We start from the raw sequence: 18,114 nt of genomic DNA, 5'->3' as shown, positions 1-18,114 counted from the left end.
ACAGAGGCGCAGCCTTTCCCTAGCCAGGCTGGTGCTACAGGCAGGCCGAGCCGACTGCCGCCCTCCTTCCCAGGCGAAAAGCGAGGCTGGGGCTGTTCTTCCCCCCTGAAAGGAGTTACGACAGCTCTGACAAGGGGGTCAGCCTTACGTATCACTTCTTGGCTCCTTTTAAGAGCAGCTGCTTACTAGGACAGGAATTACCCCACACCATTAAAAAAGTGAAGGAGATCGTTCTACAACCCAAGGGAAAAAAAAAAAAAACCAACAAACCAAAAACCACAAGACACAGTGACGAAGCCATGCTTAGTCTGGACCCCATCATATCCACTAGTGCAACACACTTCAGCAGTTTAAAATTTATTCAGGAAATGAAATTAAAACTTGTAAACTATAAATACAAATGTCAAGGTATTACATGAGATATCCAGCGGCTTTATATTTTTTAATTTCTCACAAGTAATTCCTACGGAATTCAACATACACAGGAAAACCAAACAAGTTTTAAGGTTTTGCATACAATGAAAAACAAGTTACAGAGTTAAGATACTGCCAATTTGCCAATTCATAAGAATTTCTACCTCATACAAATGAAAGCTCAGAAAACAACTATAATTAATTCAGTAATGGTACAGCAACTGGTATTGCTAACAGTGTTATCTGCATTAAGCAAGCTGTCTATAACCAGGTGTACTTTACCACTGTTTACTCAGTGACATCACAAATTTTTAAAGTATTTTATTTATATACTGTCACCAATATATATATGTACTGCAAAGAGGGCCAAACACTTGCAAAAATGTCAAGTTTTACACAACATTTGCACGAATAGTTTTGCATTTTTTCCCAAACAGCAAAGCAGAGTCATTGTTTTCACATGGTTTCTTTAATTTGTCAAAAATCCCACGTAATTCCATCTATATCAAAAGAAGCAGAATAGCAAGCTTAACAGCAACTTTCTTTTATGTGGGGAGGGGAAGAAAAAAAAAAAAAGGTGTATCCATTTTAGATATTACCTTACATATATCTGAAGAAAAATGACCACCAAGAGCAAGTTCACTAAATTTATTTAAAAATCATAAAATGTTTCTTACAAAACAGCATTACATTCTGCACACTGCTCTCAAAGGATGGCAGGGACATGTGGACTACCAGTATTCTCTCCCCTTCAAAAAAAAAACAACCAAAAAAAAAATACAGTGTACATAAAAGCAGGGTGTTCACAACAATTACAGAAAAGCATTACAATTTACCACCAACAATGAACAAAAATAAGTTCACTCTCTCTGCTGCTGCTTCAGAATTTCAATGTTACTCTCGTGCGCCCTTTCCCTCCCCCACGTATTTGCAATGAACTAAAACATTACATCTGGTGGACAGCAAAGATTCCACTACACCTCAAATGCAGAACACCTATGAAGCAGAGGAATGTTGGCTTTTTAAACAGAAGCAGATTAAAAAAAAAAAAAAAAGGTGCAGGACTCCTTCAGTTCTTCACTAGTCTTAGAAAAACTTTCCAGAATACTGCTTCACACTATAAAAAAGAAAAAATAATCTTGCATTAGAATCCTTCAACATCTGCATACTGCTTCACACTATAAAAGAAAAAGAAAAAAGCATGTATTAGAATGATGGACCATACATCTTGCATCAACATTCATAATTACATTCTTAAAGCAGATTAAATTATGAATTTCTAACACATTTAAAAGTAAATAATTTTAAGAGATTAATGGCTAATAATTATAGCTATATTCATGTATTTTAGGCACATTTAAATATTAGTAATCTAAAGCCAAACATTTGAGTTAAAACAAAATCTGCTATGGCAGCCAACATATTAATAAAGCAAGGCTAAGCAAATTAAATCTGAAGCTGTTAATATTTGGCAGGAAAGACAAAGTAATGTCAGCAAGGTGTGAAATGCTGCATAACTGCACCAAATCGATTTCAACTCGTCCTGTAGAGGCATGGTCTGTGCCATATGGCAGACTGTGATTTGTTGTCAATTTAGTTATCTAAAAACAACAAAATCACTAGTCTTCCACACAGAACTAGACCAACATCCACTGAAATCTTCTATATTTTCTACAGGCTCTATGTAATTTATTACAAGTAGGTTTTGGTTTTTTTTTGCAGCAGTTTTCACCAGAGAAATGAGAGGACTGCTTGGTTAAGGCGTCTTCCAGCAAGATTAGTTTTGAGGGTGTCTTCATTTTAATTAGAATGGAGAACAGAAGAGGATCAAGGCAAAGAACTACCACTGGAGAAGTTAGGTTCAAACAGTTACTTAAAACCTGCCTTCTAGAAACTGTATTGCAAAGAAGAGCGGCTTTAGAGTGTACATGTCAATCAGTTTAAAACTGACAGTAGGGAGGACATTAACTTGCCTGTTCTGCAGTAAATACTGTGCATTTTGTATCTGGTCCTGTGTTCCCGTAATAGTTATTATCCGATCTTCTGAGCCTTCTAATGGTTCATCAATTTTGATTGAAGCTCCTGACTCATGACGTATTTGTTTGATTCTCTGGCCTCCCTTTCCAATAATAGATCCTGCCAACTAGGGGAGAAAGCAAAGCATTCATTCCTGATACAATTTTCTCTCCAAAAACAGTTACAAAAAATCACAGCAGTGTTTGAGTAGTAGCTTCCCTAAGTTTAAAGAGTTACAATGGAAGCTTACTTCTTTACAATGTCAAAACATCCCCTGCAATATTAATTGCATAAACACAGGTGGGATAAAACTGGGAGAAACACCTGTTCATTTGCAAAAAACAAGCTACATAGACTATCTCTAATACTGAATATTAACAATTAGTAAAATTGTTTATTGGGTCTCTAAAGTGAAGACACAAAACAAACACTCGAAGAATACACTTTTGCCGATTCACTAATGCTTGTTTTATATTAGAAGTACTTATCACGTACCCTAAATACTTCTGTTTTACTTATACAGTCTGAGAAAAGGCTGTGATTTTATTTATTATTATTTTTTTAAGAGTAAACAGAAATTGAAAGCAAGTCAACTTTACTTACATCTTTGGGAATCGTTACTTGTGTCGTGATGATGGGTCCACCAAGATCTCCATATGAGCCACGTCCCCCTGCGTAAGAATAGTCTGATTTAAATGTATGTATCAAGCCCTGTAATAACTACACAATGAAGTACATGTAAAAGTTCTATATAAACACTTACCATATCCCGAGCCACCCTCAAACTGTAAAAGAAAGAGAAAAAAATTTAAATAGTGAAGAGCCAAGCTTCATTAACTTATTTTCATCTTAAGTATCATACTGTTAACTTTGAGCCTACTTTATTAAAAAATCTCAACCTCCAACCTCCCTATAAATACAACACTGTTGTGCCATCAAAGACATACTCAGGCAAAGAGGGTAGACCAGAAACAAAAGGAGTAGGTGGGGGAAATCTCACTAATGTCTTATCCTCCCCTGTCAAAACCTCTAGAAGTAAGGCATAAAAACCATAGAATCATAGGATGCTGTGAGTTGGAAGGGACCCACAAGGATCATAGAGTCCAACTCCTGCCCTAGCATAGGACAAGCCCAAGATCCAGACCATGTGTCTGAGGGCACATGTTGGCCAAATGCTTCTTGAGTATTGTCAGGCTTGGTGCCATGACTGCCTCCCTGGGGAGCCTGTTCCAGTGCTCCACCACCCTCTGAGTGAAGAACCTTTTCCTCATGGCCAACCTAAACCTCCCCTGGCACATCTTCCTGCCATTTCCCCTGGTCCTATCATTGGTCACCAGAGAGCAGAGATCAGCGCCTGCCCCTCCTCTTCCCCTTGTGAGGAAGTTAGAGACTGCGATGAGATCTCCCTCTTCTCCAGGCTGAACAACCAAGTGACTTCAGCCTCTCCAAATATGGCTTCCCCTCTAAGCCCTTCACCAATTTGGTGTCCCTCCTCTGGACACTCTCTAGTAACTTTATATCCTTTTTATACTGTGGTGTCCAAAACTGCACACAGTACTGGAGGTGAGGCCACACCAGTGCCCAGTAGAGCAGGACAATCACCTCCCTCGACTGGCTCGCCATGCTGTGCTTGACGTACGCCAGGACACGGTTGGCCCTCTGGGCTGCCAGGACACACTGTTGTCTCATGTTCAACTTGCCATCAACCAGAAGCAGCTTACCAAGCAATCTCACTAATTCAGCTGCTGGTAGACAGCTCTTGAGGCTGACCTACTCCTGACCCTTGGACTAAACTAATGTTCAAATGAAAAGATCAGAGTACAGCCTTATTAATGCTACCAGTAGAGCTCAGGAGAGACTCAAGTATCCAGTTTCGGCACAGAAAGTTTACCCAGTGCCTGTCAATCCTTCTATTTCATCTGTCTTCAGGAAAAAAGCCCCAAAGCTCTTAAGAATAGCTCTATTATTTCATCTCTCCATACAGACTATGCTACAATCTTTTGTATCTTAGAACAGATAATCGTGACATTAGTTACTTCTGCTCTGCTGAAACCACTATATGAATCTAAATCACTGGCCTCTTTATTTTCAGAATTTGTAGACCAGCACTTGACATCAAGTGCTTCATTTTGTCTTATGCCTTCTAAGGACACAAGACTCAATTTTCATACTTTCCTGTAGAAGCAGAGAATAAATATGCACCATTTTCCAGAATTCAACTTCTAGGATACTGCTGGGGTAGCCTCTGTGAGAAGAGGCCAGGGGCTGCTGCCTCTGTGCCAGACAAAGCCAGCCAGTTATAGCCAACACCAAAATGTACCCACTGCTGCCTAAAGCCGAGACCATCAGCAAAGCCCATGACACCTCTGTGATAACATTTAAAAAAGGGCCAAAAAAACCCCAACCCAGTGTGCACTGACTGAGAGATGAGCAAGGGGGAAAAGAAGTGAGAGAAACATCCTGCAAACAGCACAGTGAAGGTTGGGGAAGAGGTGTGCCAGGTCCTGGAACGGAGATTCTCCTGCAGCCCAGGCCAAGAACCACACTGGAGCAGATGGCCACACTGCAGCCCATGGAAGATCCTATGCTGGGAGCAGATACATATGCCTTGAAGGAAGCTGCAGCCTGTGGACAACCCACGCGGCTGGAAGTGCCTGGCAGGAGCTGTGGCCCTTGAGGGACCCACACTGGAGCAGTCCATTCCTGAAGGATTGTACCCCATGAGGACAGCCCAGGCTGGAGCAGTTCTTGAAGAACTGCAGTCCATTGGAAACACTCACATTTGAGCAGTCTGTGAACGACTGTATCCCATAGGAGGGACCCCAAACTGCAGCACAGGCACAGTGTGAGGAAGGAGGAACAGAGACAACGTATGATGAACTGACTGCAACATGCCATTCCCCACCCCCCCTGCACTACTCATGGCAGAAGTGGAAGGGTAGGGAATGAAGGAGTGAAGTTGAGCCTGGGAAGAAGTGAAGGGTAGGAGAAAGGTGTTTTTAGTTTTCCACTTTGTTTATCACCATGCTATTCTATTTTTAAGTGGCAATAAATTAATCTTCCTCACGTTGACTCCCTACTGCCCATAATGGTAATCAGGAAGTGATCTCCCCGTCTTTATCTTGAGCCACAAACTTTTCCATCTTACTTTCTCCTCTCATCCTGGTGACAAGGGCAAGTTAGAGAGTGGCTGGGTGGGCACCTGGCAGTCAGCCAAGTTCAACCAATCACAATTACTTGTTTGCAGAAGTTGTAATACAGCTTTTCCCAAAACACTATTTACCTGCTGCCTTTTTAGATGATCACAATATAAGCTACTCAGACCAAAGAGCTGAGCTTATCCTTTGTCTCCAAGCAACCTATATTGTATAATCGTGTTACTTAGCAATACAGTTTGTAATACAACGTAACAGAGCTTGTAGTTGAGTCCAAAACACAAGAAAATCAAGGACTCTGCTTAGGACTTAATTTAGAGACTGACTGGAGCAGCATGCTGCATATGCACAGATACAGTCCTGTTGATATTTGCCACAGGACCCCCTTAAGGGCTAATCTGTTTCAAAGGACAAGCCTTCCCTTGATCACTTCTGCCTCCCCAGACTACAGGACAGCAAATGAACTTGACAGAAGATTAATTAAGCAATTACACTAGCTGTGTTTATGTAAACTAAGAGCTGTCATTTAGTATTTGGCAGCACTTCACTATCTTTTAGACAGCATGAATACCTGACAAACTCCATAACTTCCCTTCCCAAAATGTATCGGATCAAATGGTGTATTCTCAAATACATTGGCAAGTAAAGCATAATCCACAAATATAAGAAGACACTTTGCTGTTTCAAATATGAGAAAACACAACATTATGAAGTTAATACAAAATATATATCCTAAATACATGCATCTACAGTGCACCACTTATGGATAAAGTTACTATTTACAACACAAAAATGGTGTGTAAAAAAGGCAAAAAGAGGTACAGAAAAGTTCCTCTCTTTTGGCTGTGCTGCTGGATACTTCCACATTTCTGCCTGCACAGACACACTGGTAAGACAAACTGACAATCAATTATGAGTCAGAAGGACAGCTTTATGATTTTCAATAGGTGCAAGTTGCCACTGACTACACTCAAGATCAAGAAATTCTTGTTATCACTTTACCTGTTCAATAAAGCAGTTTTCAAAAAAAGGCACACTGAGCACACTCACCAACTCTGGTGGCTGCATGTCATCACAGGCATCCACATGACACTGCATCATCTTCCAGATATGACATAATAGGAGGAAAAGATGAAAGAAATCTAAATTAAGTCCATGTCAAACAGTCTTATAGGTAACTCAGCAAGCAAATATAATACAGAGTGGTAAAGAGAAACATTTATACTACAATAAAGACATAAAAGTACACTATTTAGACCACTTTCAAGATTCGCTCCTTTTTAATTTCACTTTGAGGGAACTGTAAGTGGTCACACTCACTTCTTCCTCTCTTTTTATAGTGTACACATATTTTTTCTCTAACAAGGTCAGACAGCTAATGGCAGATCAAAGCTTGAACAAGCTTTTTTTTTTTTCCTTTTAGAACACCTTCAAATGCTATATCAAAATCTCTTATTTCTGCCACATATTAGAAAATTTTTATTTCTGCCATTTGTTAGAAAATGAAGGTTTAATAATATTGAAACAAGTAACTGCCAGTGATTATGCCAACACCAGGTCAAGCAGGAAGGACACTGCTTCTTATGTTCCAATTTGTTTCCACATACCCAGAAACTAGACTAATCCTCTACTGCTGCCTAACTGTATCAGAACTTTGATTATGCTTTTAAAATGTGATATATAGAATTTCCTTCTTTCAGAATTCTACAATTTCAGCAACTGCTTATTATTTGTGCACTCTAAAACCAGCTTCTCAAACAGAACACCATAGCATAAGTAACAAAATACTCTACTCTACAGACATGTTTGTGCTAATGACCACTAGCACTAGAATGGAAACCGGATGACACACTGGCTGGATAAAGCAAAGAGCTTAACTTCCACATCTAATGAAAGAAAATGCACGCAGTCCTAACTGATGTCAATCGCTTTTATAATCGGTTTTTAACAGAGTGACCTAGGAGAGTGAAATTGCATAATTAAAATACAACTGCAAGCCCATCTAACAGACAAGTACCTTAAGTGAGTGACTCTACACGCGCAAGGGGAATTAACCTATCTTTTAAAATCGAAATGGGTTTTTCTTATCTCAGCACTTAGAAGACTGTCAATACTGTCATTATCTCTGGAATTCTGGAAAATTACAGTTACGCATCCAGTTTTAAAGGCCCTGAACTACTCAATCTTTCTGCCTTTAGCAGAAAAGAGAACTGGGGAAAAAAAATTTCTGCGCACTCAACATTTCTTTGATTGTCGAGATGTTCATCGGAAAAACATCTACTCTTGCCTCTTATTGCATCTATGTAAGATAGAATCTATGTTGAAAGAGCACTTCTGTTCTCTTGAGAGCAGCCTTTCCCATGCATTACTTAGTTCTCAAACCACAATGATGTTGGCTTACTCTAATTTAACTGCTTTGCTAGAGAATGGCTTCTATATGAAATGAAGGGTAGCACAGGAACGCCTTACAGTTCTGGCGGCCAGTTCCATCTCCAGCTCTCACAATCCATGTGAAGACTTCCCCTATCCGCTTACACAATTTAGGATACTAGGGTCATGGCCAACTAAAACTAGAAATTAAATACAGTCTTTGTTGGGAAGCAGTCCTCACTTTAAGCAGGCTATGATACTTGGTCATAGAGGAGCCAAAGCTGTGAGCAGTTACACTGTGAAGAGGAAGTAAAATTGCTTTTTGGAACAAGAAAAATTAATAGAGATGATGAACAGAGATTACTCCACTTACTTGTGGAAACTCATGTCAAGAAAGTAAAGGTCAACTTGACAAAAGTCAGGCTAAACAGAAGTCAAAATGCATTTTCTGTTCTTGCTCAAAAGGAATAAAAATAGAACACGCTACTGCCCAAAAGCCAGGCTAATTAAGACTGTGCTCAAACAGATACCCAAAGAAGGGCAAGCTGCTGTTTATATGCTCTAGCACTGGCTTTATTAGCTGTAAATGTAAGAACAGCTTTGAAAACATGTCATCTTGGAGGTGTACTTTGCAATTCTTACAGTTTCTTAACATGTAGAGTAGCATGGGTAAAACTTTTTTTTGTAATTGTGTGCAAATTTTTTATTTTAGTATTTCTAGTAAGCATGTGGCATTCTTGCAATACATATTTCCAGTACCTCTTACTCCCAAGAAGGAGAAAAGTGTAAAGTGCATTTAGGTAGCCCATTCTATCTAAAGGTATCTCCTCTACACTCCTTTCTCTTCCACTCATTTAAAAAAAAGAAAAAAAAAATTTTGTCTCACTTGTCATCTTAAAGAAGGTGCCAACCAAAGCCAGAGGAGAAAAAGAAAATTGTTATTAGAGGGATTTACCTCCCAGGTACGTATGATTTCTCTTCCCAGGAAAGAGAAATCTATTAAAACAGCAGATGACTGCTGGGAAGTCACATCTCAGAATACAACATGGAAGAGTATCTTTAAGCCTTTTTTTAAGCTTCCATACACTATGGGAGTTTTTCCTCAGCAACTATTATCCTTAATACAGTTGGATGCACCTAATTTAATTTAGTATTCAACTTAGAGGTGGCACTACCTCTAAAACATTTGGAATTCCAGTAGATTTTTTTCAGATAGAGAAACCAGCAAATAGACAAGAATTGATTCAAAAGAGCAAACACCTTCCAGATCAACCAGAGCTCTTGAAACCTTTCTATAATCTGTACTGTTCTACCTATACTTGCATTTTCCAACATTAGCGTAAAGAATGCATGTATGCATTAAAGAACTTCAAAGACTGTTATTCTGATGTGTTTTCTTTATCCAAAAAGTCTACCAATTCCCCTTTCTGTCATCTTCATTAAAAAAATCTTAAAGACAGTCAGTGCAAGAAAATCTGCAGAGTAGAGCAGTCAAACCTTCTAAATCATTTTTGATGGCAAGGAGGAAAGAAAGAAAACGCGTCGAGTATCAGGCAACGCTTACACCCCAAACTTTCCTCCACAGGAGGAACAATCTGTATGGACAAAACATTTTGGTTGCATCATCAGAACCAGGCCTGTCCCACACTTAAGTGCGTGTGTTCAGCAACAGCATCTCCAGACAGTCAGCATGCTAACTGTGCTTATGAAACAGAACAAAGCAAATGTTAAACTCATACCATGCCATCATAACGGTCTCCCGGTCTGCCCCTTCGGTCATAGGACATAAGATCTCTAAAACGAAAAAAAACAGCAGCACATGAATTGCATTATAAGCTAATTTATCTATTCTAATTTAAAACTTCACACTCATGTTTCATACACAACTTAATTTCAAACTACTCTAGCCAAGTCCTGAATGACATAAAAGTTTCAGAACTACTGACTATAGTCCTGGTAGATTACTACAGGGCAGCAAATAATTAAATTCCAGTACTTTTCAAAATACTCTGGTCTAATACACACTCAATCCTGCATATTACCACCAACATGGAAGCATGGAAAAAACACTAGAAAGATGAACATGATTAAAGAAACTGTAGGCAACATGAGTTTTGTATAATGTATTTATGCAACAACTCACCCGCCACGAGGAGGTGGTGGAGGAGGAAGAGGAAGATTACGAGCTCTGCTGCCACCTCTACCACCACGACCTGGTGGAGGCGGTGGAGGTCCTCTGCGAGGGCTCATGTCATCATAATCTCTTCTCGATGGAGGCATAGGTCGTCCACCACGACCAGGGGGCATTCGATCAAAACCTCCTCTTCCACGCATCGGGAAGCCTACTGGACGTCCCCTTCTATCATCAAACATCATTGTGAAGCCACCGTAGTCATATGTTTCATCATAGAAGTTTGGATCATAAGGTTGGGCTCGTCCTTTAATTGGAGACTAAAACAAAAACAAAAAAACAATCCTCACCAACCCAATTAGGACAATTACAATTGGCATATATAATTAAATTAATATATTAAATATATAACTATGAATTTATGCATTTGGAACATGTTCTTGATTTAACAGTGCTGGTAGGAAAGGAGGAGATGGTGATGCATTTCCTGTGAACTTAACTATGACAGAGAAACTGCTGTTACTTGTCAGTAGCAAATAGATTTTGTCTCCCTCTTCCAATTTTTGCATTTTAATGATACACGAATAATGGCCCACTAGTACTGCAAACTGCTTCCCTCCCCCATGAGGTGCATCCCAATTCTAGAAAACGTAAATACTTTCAAAAGGTGGTAACAGTAAATCACTTTGTTACTGAGAACGCAGGAGGTACTGAATTCAAAGCAGAAATTGAAAGATACAGTTTTTCATCCAAATGATCCCTAACACTCTTGACTGCCAGTGAAAGAATAAATTTAATAAACATTACCTCAGAGATAAGATCCAAGATAATCTTGATACATTCAACAACTCTATCAGGTTTTCCACCAATAAGCACCACTCTGTCAGTAGAATGAGGACAACATTCTTGGAAGAGCTTAATGGTGGTTTGAGTGTTCTGTTGAAGAAAAAAAAAAACCCAAGATTGCCTAATCTAAGTATTGTAAACAACTTTATAAACCCATAAACACATTTTTAAAGAAACAATCCAAAAGACAATTAAATTCCCAGACATTTTAAGTGCAGACTTGCTTCTGAGTTCTTATAACAAATTTAATTTTAGGATTTTTTTGATTTTTTTTTTTTAAGATCTGTGCTGACTTAGTTTTGTATGAAGAGGAAAAAAGTGCAATTATCTTCTCTTCCAATTATGGCTTGTCTACATCATCATTTAATTAAACAGTAACAAAAGGACCACACATCCATTGCAAGCTTACAGGTTGTAGTAACCTTTATATGTCAAGAAAACATGCCCTGGATGCCTGAAAGCAATGTTGCTAGGATTATGTCTAGTTTTCTTGCCTTCCTGAACCCATGCAAACAGGTATCAGCGTACACCTGAAAGGACCTGAACTTGCTTCTGACACAATGCCAAGAAAGGACAGAAAACAAAGGTGTTTTCAGTTCACAGAGACTATCAGCTTTCTCATTCCTTCACTGAAAGAAAACAATGTTCTTCTACGAGGTAGAATTAAAAAAAAAAAAAATATATACAAATAAAGCGCTTTCACAGTAAAATTCAGATATCTATTGAATTATCGTCGTAAGAGTTTGCAGAGATGCATTCAACCCAAACTATTTTGCATGTCCAACCACAAGAATAAACCTGGTCTATGCAGTAGTTCATTCTAAAAGTGAGGAACGCCATTTTAATTAAAAAAAAAAAATCCTTTCTTACTCTACTGTAAATATTGCTTAGAAGCTTGATAGTAAATTCTATGCTGTATCACCAACAACTTTACTTCCGAGGGTTTGCAATACAGTTGCAACTTGCAGATCCACGTCAGTATATCAAAAACATGCATGCAGTACGTTCTGAAGGACTTACTGCACAGAATATACTTACGCTTGCCTCTTATGAACACAAACCACTAAGTTCTTTGTTGAAAGAAAACCAAGCATGAGAAGAACAGGAAACAAGTACCTCTCTGAGTTCTTTAATTTTAGCACCCTTGACACCAATAATTCCTCCTGCCAAACTCTGGTGAATGAGAAGTCTTAATTCGCAGTCAAAGTCGCTGCCTTTGTAGTGTTGATACTGTAAGAAAGATGCATACAAGTAAAATAATAAAGTATTAATCACATAAAAAATTAAGATATTTGGGGTTTGTTACGTTTTTTTCTCCAATACAATGGTGCTATGACTTGATTTACTGATGCACTGTAATCCTGTATTTCCTTTAATAGGATCTCAACTATTTAAGCACCTCACCTTAACATGAACTGATGTCAAATCAACTTTCCTTATTTATAACATTACATTGCACAACTTTCTACACAGATTTAAAAAGACATCAAACAGCGTAACACTCTCTACTTACAAAGCCGACACAGGATACAAATTACAGTACAACTACTTCAAAATGGGGATGAAACAAGTCAGGAGGCAAGTATTTTTAAAGGAGGGAGGCTGTTCAAAATACTAATTTAATGAATGTTGATTGACTGTCATCTAACAAAAAAGTGCCAACATGTAGTTTGTGAGCCATAACTCTTCTTTAAATGGCTTTTGTTTTTTATTTTCTGATTTACTGTATTTAAAAAGTGGAAAATCATCTGGAACCATCTTGTTTCAAAAGCTAACCTTTTATCCCTAAAAAGAAACAAACATTAAGAGACATACCTCTTCTAAAGTAGGGATAATCTTCTTCAAGATTTCTCCAATTGTCTCTATATCTGCACTTATACTCAAGATGCTGTTGGAGGATATCATGCCGGGCCATATGGAGAAGGTGGAAAAGAAGAAGTAGAAGTAAATGTTTCTCATCATACACAAAATTCTAACAAGATTTACTACAAAGAAGAGTTTACAATTAATATTCCCCATTTACAGTAAACAAGTTTGCTCAATTTACAACACATGCATCTTTGTTTGTGCCCAACATATGCATGATCAATTTAAGATTAGGTAGGTCTTGCAAAGAGAGAAAGGAAGACAGAATGGGCTTTTGGAAGGGCTCAGATTAAGTGGGCAAGAAATTGATGCAGAACTGAAAGTAGAAGTGAATATTCATGTTCCCCGCCACCACTAATTTAGGATACCCTCGCTATTACATCGGTAGAACTGGCACACCTTCTCATCGAAAAAGTTGGGATATGCAAGTGGTGAACATTGTATCTGGAGTAAGGTTATGAGACCAGTTAGAAATCAGATTACTAATGGGCTCTCCAAGAAAAAAAATACAAATGCAAGACAAAAAAAGACAAAACAAATGGGAAGTGAAGGAAAGTGAACCAGAGTTAGCATTTCATCAGAAATAATTATGAACAGGCAATGTTGAGGGGAGCAAGGTGGGCCACAAAGACAGAGCGAGAGGCTATTTTGAAACAATTTGATTTACAATGCAGTAAATATGCAACACTTGAAGCTGTGCTCCTTCCATTGAAATAAAATTAGTGGATTGTTTGGGTGGGCAACTCACGTAAAAGTTCAGTGACAAAAAGACTTAATGGGGAAAATAAGACAGAAAACTTGAAAAAAACAATACACCGTCTATAAGGGGATACTATTTAATTATTATCAAAGGCAGGTAATAAAATACATTTCTCTCTTTCTAATCAGGCAGTGAGGCATAAACTGTTGGGACATACCGCTCGGGGCCACTGCTGTCTGGGACTGAAACACTGGCATTGTACTGCATTGGTCATTGGCGTTCGTGGATGTTGGCATTGGGCATGGGCATTCAATCGGAAGTTGTCAAGTATGGTACCCGTTTGGCAACGAGCACATTTTTGGGCATAGCCAACCAGGGTTTTCACATGGGCGTTCAGGGGCGGATGGGCCAACGTCATGGTGGGCAACGCAGGGGCAAGTCGATCCAGTACATGGGCAACGGAGATATATGGCCAAAAAAACAAGGAGAGGGAAAAGGGGGAAAAGCAATAAATTTTAATTTAATACAAACTATACTCATTACTCTCAATTAATGAAACAAGCTTAAGTTGTTCTGAAGACTAACACAATAATGGATTGCTACACCGGCTGTGGCTTAACAGTATGGACCTTAAAAATGAGGCACTTGACCTGACTAAACTACTTTTTACTTTTAGCATGTTTCAGTAGCAGGCTGGCTCATGAGGGTAGACACAAAATCTGTCGAGATCGGTGTTACTAGAACCTTGGGCAAACTGGGAAAGTTAGTTTTCCAGACCAATCTAAATTATCTGGACTTAGGTGAGGTATTAATTTAATAAAAAAAAAAAAAAAAAAAATCAAAAAAAATGTCACAAAAAAACACCCTAAAAAAACCCCAAAAACCAAAACTAGCTGCCAAAGCTAGTGAGCATATGTATGATTCCTGACCATTTCAACTTAAACCTCAATTCTAGTTGTGGTAGTTTAGGGAACTTAGTTGGAACTGATTTGTAATGATAGATTGACAAATCTTGTGTTGAACAGAGTCTTGATTGGAAAAACTGTTGAAATCGTAGCTGATGTTAAGTACAGGAGTGTAAACAAATGGAATTTAAGAAGCGTTGCCAAGTTTTATAAATACACACCATTAATGCTAAGCATGTGTCTAATCACAAGAGTCAACCCACTGTAAAATGTGAAGAGGCAAGTAAGTCAAGACCATTTAAATATGCTTCCAAGTAACAGAATAGAACGTTCCTTTACTGTTCTATACCTATATTTAAATCAAGCAACCTTAACATTAATGCTTCATGTGCGAGCTGTTAAAGAACAGGTGGATCATTTTGTTTGTTTGCTTTTTTAAAGGAAGTTAAAGAATTCCTCTATCACTGGGTTAAGCCAGCCACCTGCAGTGGTTTCAGTAGTACTGTAGTTGATTCACACATATGGGAAATGGTGCAATTAAGGGTTTTAAGCTTTATCAATATTTCTTATTTGGACGTTAACTCTCTTGAAGGGTATAATTTAGCGGAATCCTGTTCAAAAGTGAAGAGGTTTAATATAAACCTCTCCTCCGACAAGTCAAGCTGGGTTTTAATTACAATAGAAAGTGAAGAACTAAGTTGTCTAACAATCGCTACAAATGGCTTGTAACTCGACTGCTGACGTCTGGAGTTGAACTGCTCCCATTTCTAGAAATGCACGCAACCAAGCGATGTAGTGCCCTGAAAGAATTGGTGTTAAATTAGTTCAAACTCATATATACTCACGTCTGTACGAAGTGCCTTAATATTTTTGCCACCTTTTCCAATCACTGCTCCAGCATTCTGGAAAATAGTTTTCAGAATTAGGTTATGCCAACATATCACAGACTATGCTTTTCAACTAAAGACTAAGCATGGTAAATCTGTTTTTGTACTACGCTGTTGGCCCAAAGGTGGAGGCACGCAGGCCCTGCTTTTGCAAGGTTCAAATCCAACTTGGACAAACTACATTCCATGGAAAAAATGACCAACAGCTCTTACCACTGAACTTAGGAAAAAGAAGGATATTCAGTTTTGCAACTAACACTTCAATTCCAAACGGAAGTTTCTAAGCAATTCTGCCTGTGTTAAAGCAATCTCATAGACTATAGCTCTCAAAAAAACATACTGTGTGAATGTAATGTAGGTCAAAGATTTCCCTAATTTATTTTATCAACTTTTTTTTTTTTAAGGAATATGTTTGCAAATTCCACTTTTACACTGCAAACATTTCCCGATACCTTCAAGTGCTAATTTTTCTTTGTACCTGTGATACGCAACTGACTTCTCAGAGCAGTATATTCTGAAAAAGCTTAAAGCTGCTATTAACAGCCACTAACTTTAAATTTCTAACACCAACAGGAATAAACTGTCAGATATTCAAGACAAGTAATTGCAAGACTGTATTTCTACCAGGTTTTTTCAAGGATTATATGCAAAAGTATTGCCTTTATTATACAGATCATACATTATGCTAACAGCACACAAAACATTTTGTGGTACCTACATAACCTGACCCATTGGTCAGAAATGCCATGCAGGGTTAAGGTAACATTCCCCCATGCCAACACAAAAGACTGAGATACTTCAGGAAGTACAAATAATCTGTAACAACTGGGAACACCAGAGGAAACGTACACACAGCAACTTTACAGTAACCGTCCCTGAATAATTTGTCCCGTATTTCTTCCTGCAGATACAATTCAACAAGTTTAGTAGATCTGTTTGTCTCAGTTATTAAAATCCTAAGAAAGTTCTTGTCTTACCTCTCATATTTTATTTACTATCACTAGCCAATCATTCTCTAAAGTGCTTCCTTTCCAAAGACTAATATACAGTCCTTCCCCTCAAAATATCAATGCTGCTCTCAAATGTAAACACACTTTAGAATTTCTATTGCTCTAATTTTTCTGCAAGTATACTCTTTTAAAAGTAACTCTATTGATTCTTAGGGACTTAACCTTTAAAAGAACCACTGAAGATAATTCCATCACAATACACTTTTACTACCATTCATGCACACTTAAAATTATTCTTAGTAAGTTATCTCATATCAAATGAAGTACACATATCCCAACCCACACTTTGCCACCACTGTCTTGAGCAATGCTGCAAGCAAAACCAGCAAAAACGATAAAGCATACTTTGCTCTGAAGCAGGATGCGCAATTCGACCATCTCATCTGTGTTCCGAGATCTTTTGAAGGCCTGCTCTTCCTCCATATCTTCTGCAGGACGTTTGCCTGTAGAGAGGTCCATAGGGGGGAAACACAAACATTTATTTAACTTTCTAAGTCGTACTAAAATGGAACACGTGCCAAATTTATGCTCTGTATTTTTAACACGTTTTCCTATTAGCCCAATATAAATTACTAATACCTACTCTGAGCATCCATAGCACAGGAACAGCTTTACTTCATCAGCTTATATATTGATTAACTACTGAAAATCCATTTTAAATCTATGAACAGTATGGTTTAAATGAGAATGTTGCACACAGCCAGTGAGAAATTCATGGCACGCTGTTTCAAGCGGTGCAGCATCACCCATTTAGTGTTTACTTATAATTCACAATTGGGAAAAATCTTTCACATAAAAAGCTCAAATGTAGTTTGTCCAATACTGAAATACTGGTGGAATAGTAGTAAAGTAGCGTTTCAAATACCGTTTGGAAAAAAATGACATGAATCAACAACGCTAATGCCCTAATTTCCTCACTATGCCCAAGAAGTTTTTAATGAAGTTCTTTAGACGTATTTCACATATTCATACTCCTGCATGTAAAAACTGCAATAAACAAAATGCAATTAATGGATATGCCTGATAGTATTCTTACACACTCACATTCTCCATACAAGTATTGAATATTTAACTATGAAATATTTGCAAATCCTTAGTCCTAACCAAAGTCTAAGGTATGCCAACAGAAAGATTATGCATTTATGCTTCAAAAGCATGTGTAACGATACAGTCTAGCTAAAAATTAAAAGATTTAATACAGAATGCAAAACTACTGCTGAAACAGAGATTTGATACAGTTAAAGCATTACAAAGTATTTAGAAACATTGACATTTAAAGAGGTTCTTTCTAAAACGAAGCAGTCCTTTAAAAAATTTACCATTTGTCTCTGTGTTGGTAAAGGTCTCTTCCTGTTGTTCAGTCTCCATTGCCTTTTTTTCTTAGGTGGGCAGGCAAAACCTGTTGAAGAATAACAAAGCTGGTACACCTATTTTGTCAAAAGGAAAACTGTACATCATGCTGAAGGGAAAAAGCAAAAAGAAATGCCTGCTCCTAGAACTTACCGCTATTATATATCCTTGCAGAGAAAAACTCAAGTATTCTGGGCGGGACCAAAATCCAACAGCCTATTGCTTCAAGGGCCTATGAAAACAGCATATATGAATTGTGACTCTGCTCACTTACAGCTGTGATTCTCACTACAGCCCAAAATCAGAGGTTTGACCTGAGTTTTTGCTGCAAAGTTTTTCCTTATAAAAGAGGAACCATACCCAGGCCAAACACATCACTAAGAGAAGATAAAAGACAAGTTTGTAAACTTACGGATAAACAGTTACTAACTGAATCAGTTTTTTTGGGCACACGCTAGTTTTAA

The 18,114-nt window shown here is 38.1% G+C and overlaps 1 protein-coding gene across 1 annotated transcript; it reads right to left on the bottom strand.

The window, feature by feature from the left end:
- Window positions 1-1,051: 1,051 nt before the first annotated feature.
- HNRNPK (heterogeneous nuclear ribonucleoprotein K) lies at window positions 1,052-17,884 on the bottom strand. The gene is made up of 15 exons (XM_010172225.1): window positions 17,804-17,884; window positions 17,620-17,699; window positions 16,646-16,743; window positions 15,249-15,305; window positions 13,716-13,759; window positions 12,748-12,820; window positions 12,049-12,162; window positions 10,894-11,022; window positions 10,099-10,406; window positions 9,695-9,749; window positions 6,636-6,686; window positions 3,194-3,215; window positions 3,034-3,116; window positions 2,388-2,557; window positions 1,052-1,592 (listed from the first exon to the last, which is right to left on the bottom strand). The coding sequence occupies exons 2-15, from the start codon at window positions 17,666-17,668 to the stop codon at window positions 1,559-1,561; spliced, it is 1,287 nt and encodes a 428-aa protein (XP_010170527.1). The 5' UTR covers window positions 17,669-17,699; window positions 17,804-17,884; the 3' UTR covers window positions 1,052-1,558.
- Window positions 17,885-18,114: the final 230 nt, after the last annotated feature.

This window comes from Antrostomus carolinensis, unplaced genomic scaffold, assembly GCF_000700745.2.
Source record: "Antrostomus carolinensis isolate BGI_N321 unplaced genomic scaffold, ASM70074v2 scaffold21927, whole genome shotgun sequence".
Classification (NCBI taxonomy): domain Eukaryota; kingdom Metazoa; phylum Chordata; class Aves; order Caprimulgiformes; family Caprimulgidae; genus Antrostomus; species Antrostomus carolinensis.
This window is presented reverse-complemented; position numbering and strand designations above follow the sequence as displayed.